Genomic DNA, 12,082 nt, shown 5'->3' with positions numbered 1-12,082 from the left:
ATGTATTCATATATAAGTATATATGTACATTTATGCATTTGTGTGTATGTGTGTGTGTGTGTGTGTGTGTGTGTGTGTAGGGGGCGTCTGTCTCCAAAGCTGGATTTGTAAACTATGATAAGAATAACACTGGTCAACAAAGAATTTGTCCCAAGGAAAAGAATACCTGTATCTCATATGTTTTTGCATGCAGAATTCAAAAATAATGTCAAATTATCTGTATCACCCACAATTTCTCTGTTCCACGATATCCCTCTCAGTTCCTGTTGTATGGGCTAAATTTCAGTTAAGCTGTTGAAATGTGAAGCTACTCCTAATTTAAATTTTTATGAACAGAATTAACCTAGTGAACTCATAAATCCAGCTGAGTTAATGAGTTCCAAAAATATATGAAATAAAAAATATGTAAAACTACTAATACACATAAAAAGCACAGAAAAATACTAATACATAGAAGCACAGATAAATACTAGCATACAGAAAAAAGCACAGGAAGATACTAACACACAGAAGCACAGAAAAATATGTAATATACTAACACACAGAAAAATAAAAACAAAACACGTGTGTGCGTGTGTGGGGAATCTCATGGTGTAAAGAATTAAATGTGAAAAATCAACATAGATAACAGCAGCACAGACAACAAGGAAGCACAACCACAGTATATGGTTGTCATGGTAACAAGCTGCAAATGCTACACTGTTGATTGGCAAAAATTACCCAAATTTTCCAACTTTAATGCCAAATAACACCAGATTCTTTCATTTATGAGATAAAGTAACTGGTTGATCGTGATCAAAAATCAGAGTTGCATCGATACACCAAAATTGAAAGCAATATGAGCAAAATTAAGTGGGGCTCATTTTGCTATTGAGAATGAACCAGATCCATCCCATATGATAACATTTGAAGTTACAACCTCAAATCACAGACAGTCAACTCACTTGAAAAGTCACACATAAGTGATACGTTCTCTTCTAATCCATAGATTCTTGATGAAAACTTTATGAATCTCCTTATGCCTGACCTGGCTCTTACACACACACACACACACACACACACACCTCCACTACCATGCTAACCTACTCAACATTTTCAATGGAGCTTGACTCCACTCAAGGACTTTACATATGTTATTTTCATTTCATTTTTTTTTTGTTAATGTTTTCTATTCCCCTTCATAACTAAAAGATTCCAGATATATGGCACCCCACTGTCTGCGACATTTCAAGCAACTGTTTAAGTTACTAGAACTACATCCAACCCTGGCAGGTGATCGTAGTATGTTGGTAAGTGAGGCTTTGTTAATTTTTTTTTCTTTATGCAACACAACAACACTAGATGGAGGAACACCTGTATGAGCTTTACTTGAACTTTAAAAATAATCAATAAACTCTTAGAAATTAAGTATTTCCTGTGTTTCAAGAGAAGGGCTAGTCTTTCAGACGTAGCTTTTGTGATATCTTATGAATGGGAAATGCCAGGAAAGATCAGAGATTGTGAAACTTAATATTTGTAGAGACTGTGAGAAATTTTAATTCTCCAAAATTAGAGAGAATGCGTGCTGGACACCAATGAAGTGAGTCAGACAAACACTGAAGAACAACACGAGACAGGATATTAGTTTTCACAACCAATAACACAAAAAACAAAAATAATAAAAACTGCATAGAATATCTCACAAGAACAATATGATTTACACAATGTGAAAAAAGTTGTAAAACAAGCCTTCAATTCTTGTTGTATCTCTGGAGGGTCATTATGCTAAAAAAATAAACACATGTCCTGGTTTTATTTCACTTCTTTTGTTGTTGTTGTTGTTGTCATTGTTGTTGTTGCTGCTGTTGTTGTTAGTGAATTAATCAATTAACTCGTGTCTGATTAATCATTTGGTCAACTAATCAATTATCTACATTTTTTAGTCCTTCCATTGCCTTATTAAAGATATGCTCTCTCTACTCCAAATCTGCCTGTGTTCTAATTTACAGGTTCTATATTTGTATTTTTACACATTCTTACACACATCCATATAAATATAAATACAGAACTTGTAAACTGAGACAGACAAACATGGAGTAGAGAGGGAATGCCCTCAATGATGTTGCAAATAGCAAAAAGGACTCTGACAAACCTAGATGGCTAACTGACTGACTGACAAAACGATGAATCAAGCAGTCAGTGAGTTAATTGGTCAAATGATTAACCAATTGACAAATAGAAATAGCAAAGTGAAATAGAACCAATGTGTGTGTATGTGCTTAATATTGGCATAATGATCTTCTCAAGATACAACATCTCTTTCAAGATACAGTTTTACATGAAGAATCTTGCAAGCCAAATACAAAAACAAATTAAGCTTTTACACTGTACTTACCAACTAAACACAAAAGAAAGAGAGCAGTTGTAACTCCAGCAGTTCCATAGAACATATGTGACAGGTCTTGCCCTATTTCTTCTACAACACCACTTTCTGTTATTATCACAGGAGGTACAAGAAATCCTATAGCAACACCTACCTAGAAGAGACCAAAAATTAAAGAAATCAGCAAAAGTTCTATAAGACATGAACAAACAGACAAAAAAAACACAATATATATATTACATTGACCCCAGTGTGAAACTGGTACTTTTATTTATCGACCCCGAAAGGATGAAAGGCAAAGTCGACCTCGGCGGAATTTGAACTCAGAAAGTAGAGACAGGCAAAATACCACTAAGCATTCCGCCCGGCGTGCTAACATGTCTGCCAGCTCGTTATATATATATGACTCCATTTTGCTTGTCATAAGGAAGGAGCCTCTCTCACTTGTCAGCTGTTAGAAAAAGGCTCTCATGTGGCTAAGAGTTGTTTTGACTCTTATTTCTAGCAACGCTGATGCTTACTAGCACCCTCCATCACTTTAGTAATGACTGTACTTCTTGCCTATCAGTTCTAAATTGCAAATAGCCATCTTAATAATTCATATATATATATATATATATATATATATATATATATCATCATCATCATTTAACATCTGCTTTCCATATATATATATATATATATATATATGAAATATATATGTGTGTATACAAGCATATCTGTGTAGTTAAAAAGTTTTTTTCACAATCACATAGTTTGGGGTTCAATTCCACTGTATGGCCCAAAAAACAGGTTTCTTCAGCAGTAGCCTTGAGCTGACAGATGATTTGTGAGTGAAATTGGTAGATACAAACAATAGGAGCTCATTGTATGGTTGTGTGTATGTGTGTGTGCATGTGAGGGAGAATGTGTTAGCTGTGTATGTGAGTGCATTTAGCTATGCACATGAGTGTGTTTAGCTATGTGTGTGAGTGCATATGCATTGTGTCATCTCTTTGTTTTGATGTTTGTGCACTGCATAAATACAATAGCACCGTACATATGATGATGTCTTTGTTTACATCTGCTGTGAAAATGCGTCTGGCTATAGAGCTGTCCATTGTTTTAAAGACTGGAGGAAATAGTAACTTACTCTTAAATAAGAGACAGCTGGAGACAGGAAGAGCACCCTACTGTAGAAAAACTACTTCAATAAGTTAACCTGATGATGATGACAATGGTAAAACACATTCACCCCCTCCACACACACACACACAAACACACACACACACATCTGTATGTATATGCGTATATATATATACATATACATATATATGTTTGTACATATATGTATGTATATATGCATATATATTATTTATATTATATTATATTATATATATATATAATATATATATATATAAATGCTTGTTTTATTTGAAGTTATACAGAAAACAATTTTACATTAACCTGAAGAGTTACTGAACACTTTGTAGAGTACAAATTTATTATTCTTTTACAAGAATAGTTGACAGTGACTTTGAAGTTTCAACCTGCTTAGCTTGCATCAGACTGTATATATGTGTATACATGTATGTATATATATATATCATCATCATCATTTAACGTTCATCTTCCATGTTAGCATGGCTGGGACATGTGTGTGTGTGTGTGTGTATATATATATATACTTTATTTAAAGCAGCAGAAAATTCAACAAAACCTGTTACCCTGAGTTTCCTGTTGCCGTTCATCGGACAGTTTTTGCTAGCAAAATTTAGGTGTTTCGCTCAATAAACACTCACATTGCTCGGTCTGGGAATCAAAATCATGATCCTATGACTGCGAGTCTGCTGCCCTAACCTCTGGGCCATTGCATCTCCAATATATTGACCACAAATTCACCAATATCAATAAATAAACAAGTGGGTGGAAAATATTTCCTCGTCTATTCCATTTAGAATAATTGAATCATGATTTTAAAGCTATAGTAAATTGGATTTCTGTTGTAAGAAAAGATGTGTAGAATTTTCTGCTGCTTTAAATAAAGCATATTACTCTACCACTGGTATTTGAGTACACTTTTTTCCACCTTGTTTCACTTTTATGTGTTTACTCCGGTATATATATATATATATATATATATATATATATATATATATATAATATATATATATATATATATATATATCATCATCATCATTGTCATCATGATTTAATGTCTGTTTTCCATGCCGGCATGGATTAGATGGTCAGACAGGAACTGCTCAGCCAGAGAGCTGCCTGGGTTCCAATTGTTCACTTTGATATGGTTTTTATGGCTGGCTACCCTTCCTAATGCCGACCACTTTACAGGGGGTACTAGGTGCTTTTTACATGGCACTGACACAAGTGCCTTTTCCATGGCACCAGCCAGGGGGCTTTTTATGTGGAAATTATTTAGAACCAGTTAGTTTTGGAGAATACTGATTCTTATTTGGTTACAGAAAGGATTTGAGCAACATTGAAGCTATTCTGTTACATCTCAGTTGTCAAATGAAGATTTTCTCAACCAGAGTTTAAAATAACACAAAAAGAAGGAAAAAAACCTTTCTATACAGAAAAATCATTTGAAGAAAATGTCAAATCTTTCATATAGTCTTAATTCTTCACAGTAATGAAAAAAATTTGAACAAGTAGCAGTGGTGGATGGGTGTTTATTGGTGATCATCATCATCATCGTCATCATCATTGCCACTGTTTGCACTGTTGTTGTTGTTGTGGTGGTGGTGGTGGTGGTGGAGGAAGACAGTGATAGTGGAAGCATCAGAACCAAAGTCAACAACAAAGGTAATGATAACAAAGAAACGGTAATGGATGGATATTTCAATCTTTACAATTTTATCCAAAACAAAATTACGCAGAAGATTTCAAGTAACCCCCTCTTCTTTAAAGATATGCATCTTTGCCTTCCATCTTCTACACATCTTTTCTTACAACAGAAATCCAATTTACTATAGCTTTAAAATCATGATTCAATTATTCTAAATGGAACAGACAAGGAAATATTTTCCACCCACTTGTTTATTTATAGATATTGGTGAATTTGTGGTCAATATATTGGAGATGCAATGGCCCAGAGGTTAGGGCAGCAGACTCACAGTCATATGATTGTGGTTTTGATTCCCAGACTGAGCAATGTGAGTGTTTATTGAGCGAAAGACCTAAAGCTCCATGAGGCTCCAGCAGCGGGTGGTGGTGAAACCTGCAGTACTCTTTCACCCGATGTATATATAGTCATGTCAACACTTTCATTTAACATCCATTTAAAAAAAAAAAACACATAATTAACACTAACACATTGCCACCCCTTGAATATTTAATATTTAATATTCTATATCTTACTAGTATACATTTTAGCATTGAATAACTACAGGTAAGTACAACACCTAGATATCCAACAGCCATGTAAACCATTAACCCTTGTCCATTCTGGTCCATTTTTGTCCCTGTTTATGAATTCTTCTTTTGTCTTTCATCAGCCTAAAAATTCCCAATCCAGCTCATATCTTACTATAATACTCACTGTTTAAACATATACCATAAACATATTATAATGTACCAAATCTCATAAGATGGGTTCATTATAAGTTGCTTATACCATACCCTCAGCAACGCTACACCTACTAACTGGCACTTTACATATAAACTTTCACCCCTGTACACAGACCATAACATCAAACCCACCACTAATGTTCTATGGAAATACAATTTGAGCTACTGCCTAAAATTATCCCTCCTGAAAAAATTCCTCCTGAGAATGGCTATATTCACCGACCCACCACTGGATGAAATAACATGGGTCTTATACTATATCATGGAAAGTCTGTACCTTATTTCCCCTTGCTATGTCCACATCATTGTACTATGCTGTACTTCATTTGTATTCCCGTGTTTGCTCTTACTCTTATTCTAACTCTATTTAAAAGGATAAAACACACCATAACTATTCTTAACTGACTTTTATATGTGTTAGCCTCCCCAACCACTTAGACCCTCTGAAGAAGCCTAGAGGCACATCCACTATCCAAGCCTTGTCTGCTCATCCCTGCATGACACTGAAGAGATGGAGATAATCTGAAAGATTTTGTTGCCTCCTGGCAGAAACGCCCATAAGGAACTAGTACCTGCAGACCAATTTAGTTTTTTTTGCCAATTAGCTCATTTGCTCAATAGCTCATTTGTTTCTGTATGCTTATATGTATTCACACCCTTGCTTATGCAGTTGCTTTTTCCACTTGCTAATCTCTACCATTCATACATGTGTGTATTCATCCAATACATTTGAATAAATAGACATACTGGAATGTTTACCGGCTGATGTCTGTCGGTTTTATATCCTCTCCGTTTTCTTATTGTGCCATATAAATCAAGGGTAAACCACTTGATTATTTCTGCCCATATATAATACTCAATTGCGAGATTGCCATGCAATAACTAACACTTGGCTATGAATAACTGGGTACACTACCAGCAGTATATTGGATAGGTACTATCCCTTAGTTGGTATTTCAACCTCTAACTCACACACAAATATATATATATATTGATAGAAATGGCAAGACAACAAAAGACTGAAAGAGATCTCGATATTATGTAAATAGAGGAATTTATCTGTAAATATAATATGTGACAATTATTCGGTAGCCATGATAAAACTTTGAGTTTCGGATGTCGGGGCAGAAACCCATGCCGGCATCTCTTCAGTTATCGGACCATCGAAAAAATGCCTGCAAAAGTCAGGAATGCTACTAGGTTAGTACAATGGTCCAATAGTATAGAAGTCGTTGACTGGTTTAAAGCCATTAAAAATAAGAATAAAGTGAGATTCACGCAATTTGAGAAAGATAGCATTTTTTTCACCCTGACATCCGAAACTCGGAGTTTTATCATGGCTACCAAATAATTGTCACATATACTTACAGATATATATGTATGTATATATATATATATATATATATATATATATATATATATATATATATATATATATATAATATATATATACATGTGTAGATATACAAATAAACATACACACACGTTTTCATGCAAACATACACATGTACAAAACAAAGAGAATGCAGTGAAAATTCATTAAAGCATAATGTGTGTGTTTGTGTGTGTCTCACAGTACTTTATTCTATTATGTAATACTTCATATTTTTTCTATAAGGTTGTGTATAAATGAATATCAATTAAGGCAGTATAAGTAACTATTGACACTTCAATGAAAAGAAGAAAGTGTTTATTTTTCAAAAAAAATATAACGTCCTGGGTGAATGAAATGTTTAGCTACATGCCTTTAAATGTGTATGAATTTAAACCTATACCTATATATATAAAGAATATGAGGGCTTTAGTTCACTGATGATCTAAACCAATAGGTACGCTGCATAAGTGCTATAACTGGTCAACGTCAGGTTCCAAGATTGCAGCTGAGGCTGGAGCTAGAGATCCATAGTAGGCTTCTGAGTCAGCAGGTATAAATTAAAGGAAAAGGAAAAGAAAACCAAGGAAGGATGAATATCTCAAGTCATTTAGAGTATTTAATTATTTACTCTAATTAAATATCCTAAATGACCTGAGATACTCAGCCTGCCTTGGTTTTGTTTTCCCTTTCCTGTAATATATATATATATATATATGAATATCAACATTTGTTCCCTGTGCTGGTATGGATTGCGTAGTTTCAGAGGATCCAGAGATCCACAAGGTTGTGCTGAGCTCCAGTGAAAGTCTTGGTGTGTTACCTATGGCTTGATTCCCTTCCTAACATCAGTGACCTTACGATGTGGATTGGATGCTTAAAATACTCCTGCATACTAAAATGTAAAATGTATTCATAGCAGGATTTTTTCCAATGAGAAATTTCTCTCTTCAATATCTATGATAAAAAAAAAACACACTAAGTTCTAAATGATACCATCAGACTACTAGATATGACGTTTCTGTGTGAGATGATCTATTCTATGGCAGATATTGCTTCTGTTACTTTTATGATAAGCCCAAACATTTGTTTCTATATTTAGGTAACAGCAAACAAGATATTTGCCAGTTTGCCAAACTTGAATGAATTTGGTATATGCACATGTAGTAGCAAGTATGAAAATAGAGATGTGTACATTTGATGTCATAAGAATTAAGAAACTTCAACAACATGACTTTGCATGTAAGAATACACTAAGCCCAACACTAAGTGACATCAGCTGTCTACAAGGCACAAAGTTTCTGTGTGATTTCACCTCTTCAGTGGCAGATGCCACATCAGTGATTCAAAGACAGGTGCCAAATGTTCCTGTATATAAGAAACAACAAACTATACATTAGAAGTTCCTCACTCTACTCATCATACCTCTCAACACCTCACACAAAGTTACATCCTGTTCTACTCTCCCTTCAACCAAGGAGGCTCTTCAGTTTGGTGAGGTACAAGGTAACTTCACTAGAGTTGGTGCAATGTAAAAATGCACCCAGTACATTCTGTAAAGTGGTTGCTGTTAGGGAATGCATCCAGTCTTAGAAACCAAGTGGAAACTGAGACACTGGAGTAAGAATAGGCCTCCAATTCAAGGGAACCTTGTCTGTTCAGCCCATGCAAGCATGGAAAGTAGCTAGATGGCAATGATGTTGATGATGATGATGATGATGATGACAATGACGACGATGATATTGATGACGATGACAATGATGACAACAATGACAACAACAATGACAATGACGATGTTGTTGATGATGATGATGATGATGATGACAATAATGATGATGATGACAACGATGATGATGATAATGATGAGGAAGACAATGACGTTGGAGGTGTATGTAAATATATTTATGTATATGTATTCATGTGTGTGTCAATGTATACATAGACAGACAGATGGATATTTCTATTAATATTTGTGCTTATTCATGTGCACAAGAGAGAGAGAAAGAGTGAATGAGTGAGTGAGTGAGTGAGTGTGTGTGTGTGTGTGTGTGTGTGTGTGTGTGTGTGTGTGTGTGTATGTACGTGTGTGTGGATGTATCTGTGTGTAATTGAGCAACACTTAATGATTCCCTCTGTTGTTACTCATGGCTTTACACAATGTCTGGTCGTCCAGGCAAGCATGAAATGAAATGAACTAAGAAAGAGATATATTAACATCTTCAAACATTCATATGCATATATACACACACATACAAACATATACATACACATACATACATACATACATACACACATACATATATGTATGTACTTATAATACACACACACACATGATATTTGTTTATTTTCATTGAGACTAGCTAATATACCAATTAGCCAATGAAATTGTTTCACCTGAAAGCAATCTAATTATGTTTGCCTGGAAAATTAGAACAATATGATGAAGCTCTCATATATGAACTGTTAAACATTTTTATTAACCTACATTAGAAATTTGATTATACATATAACAAAAATATGTGGAGAGGCAGCTTTCCTCATTTAATTTTCAGTCATTGTCAAATGTATTTTCATTTTCTTGATCCTTCTCATTTGAGTTCATTTAGAAGCGATGGTGTGGTGAGGAGGTGGGGAGATGGGGAGGGGAGCAATCTTCTTTTCAGTAATCAATTATTCATGTTTTTTTTTTTTTATTATTGATTATTTAAATAATTGCTAATTAATTTATTTTTTTATATTTTTCCCCTATGAATATTAGTGAACCATGATTATGAATGAAATTCCAGATAATTTTTTTTCTTCTGCAAATTCAAATTTGTTTGCATCCATTCTCAATTGTTAAGCAATACATTGATAATGAATGCACAATGCATTCACAGCAAAGATGGTGGTGGTGGTGGTGGTGGTGGTGGTGGTGGTGGTTTGAACTTTTGGCGCAAAGGCAACAATTTTGGGGAAGAGTATAAAGTTGATTACATCAACACCAGTTGTCAACTGGTACTTATTTTATCAACTCTGAATGATGAAAGACAAAGTTGACCTCAGTGGAATTTGAACTCGGTGTGGATTGACTCAGGAGAAATACTATAAAGTATTTTTCCGATGCTCTAACAGTTCCACCAGTTCAACATCCTAATAATAATAATAATAATAATAATAATAATAATAACAACAATAATAATGCTATCTACTAAAGGCATTAAGTCTGAAATTTGTAGCCAGGGAAGTAGTTGATTACATTGACCTCATTGTTTAACTGGTACTTATTTCATCAATCCTGAAATGATGAAAAGCTAAGTTGACCTCAGAGTGGAATGACTCAGGAGAAATATTATGAAGTATTTTTTCCCCAATGCTCTAAAAGTTCCACCAGTTCAACATCCTAATAATAATGATGATGATGATAACAACAACAACAACAAAATAACATGAAACTTCCTCCCAAAATCAGCAAAATGGAAAAACATTGCAATATATTTGAGGGAAAAGTTCTTTAAAAGCAAAACTTCTTTAAAAGTAAAAGAAACAAAAGATTATTGTTGTATGAATTATGGTTTCTTCCATGCATGATATCTCAGTGTGACATGTGTAAAAAAAATCAAATGCAACGTAATTAAGTCTGGTAAACATATCCACTAAATATACAGTAAGTACCTAAATTAATTAATTAATTAATTAATCATGTATACATCCAATCGTTTATACAGACATGAACACATTTTAATATTTATAAACTATGTAATATTTACACCACACACACACACGCATGCACATACACACATGTAAACATGTTAAAAGTGGAGCACAACAAGACAAAAGAAAAACAATTTTCTACAAACAAACACAAATGGAACAAATAATCACAGAGTTTAAAACACCACTAAACCTGGAGATATATCTGGCGAAGGAAAAAAAATAGGGAGAAACCTTATGCAATTACAATATGAAAAACATATCTATTTAAAGAAGTCAGAAGCAGAGATCTGTCAAAAAGTTAACTCTAAATAGATAGACCTGTCTCCTAAAGTCAACATCAATGTTCTTATAGAAACAAATCAAATCTCATGCTAGATCGGTCTTTGTTGGAACAAACTCTCAAAAAGATAATTGACTAGATAACCAGAACCAGGATAATCTAAACCTCAGAGCTGTAGTGACGCCACCAAAACACCACTTGAAGCAAAATGCATAAAAATGAACTAGAGAGGACTATACAGATGTTTTGAAAGCTTTTTACACAGCCTTGTTAAACTCAGATAATAATTTCATTGTGAAACATACACTTCATTGAGAAACTTAGTAGGCAAAGAAATTTGAGATCTATTGAGTCAAGTACATCAACATCAAAATAAAAATCAAATGGAAACTGTAGTTGTGATACCAATGCCAGTGGCATGTAAACATTTCCATTCGAACATGGCTGATGCTAGTGCCGGCTTGACTGGCTTCCGTGACGGTGGCACATAAAAAGCACCCACTACACACACGGAGTGGTTGGCATTAGGAAGGGCATCCAGGTGTAGAAACACTGCCAGATCAGACTGGAGCCTGTTGCAGCATCTTGGCTTCTCAGAGCCCGGTTGAACCATCCAACCCATGCTAGCATGGAAAACAGACATTAAACGACGATGATGATGATGATAGCGATATCATTAAAAACAAAAAGACTAAATGATGCTGAAATTGACAAAATTAGAATGCAAATATTCCAAAGTGGACCAAATGAAAACAGCAATCAGGGAGATGAAATAGGTAACAGAAACATAGAACCTATTGTA

General features: G+C 34.4%; 1 protein-coding gene across 3 annotated transcripts in view; it reads right to left on the bottom strand.

Moving 5' to 3' along the window:
- The window catches only part of LOC115209143 (feline leukemia virus subgroup C receptor-related protein 2), a 203,685-nt gene that overhangs the window by 112,575 nt on the left and 79,028 nt on the right, over nucleotides 1–12,082 (bottom strand). For all 3 annotated transcript variants that reach the window (XM_029777307.2, XM_036501205.1, XM_036501206.1), the window contains exon 3: nucleotides 2,375–2,516. In XM_029777307.2, the coding sequence (XP_029633167.1) occupies nucleotides 2,375–2,516 (142 nt within the window). The remainder of the gene's footprint in view (nucleotides 1–2,374; nucleotides 2,517–12,082) is intronic.

Source organism: Octopus sinensis, linkage group LG3 (assembly GCF_006345805.1).
Source record: "Octopus sinensis linkage group LG3, ASM634580v1, whole genome shotgun sequence".
Taxonomy (NCBI): Eukaryota; Metazoa; Mollusca; class Cephalopoda; order Octopoda; family Octopodidae; genus Octopus; species Octopus sinensis.
The sequence above is the reverse complement of the archived record's forward strand: the minus strand, read 5'-3'. Positions and strand labels throughout refer to the sequence as shown.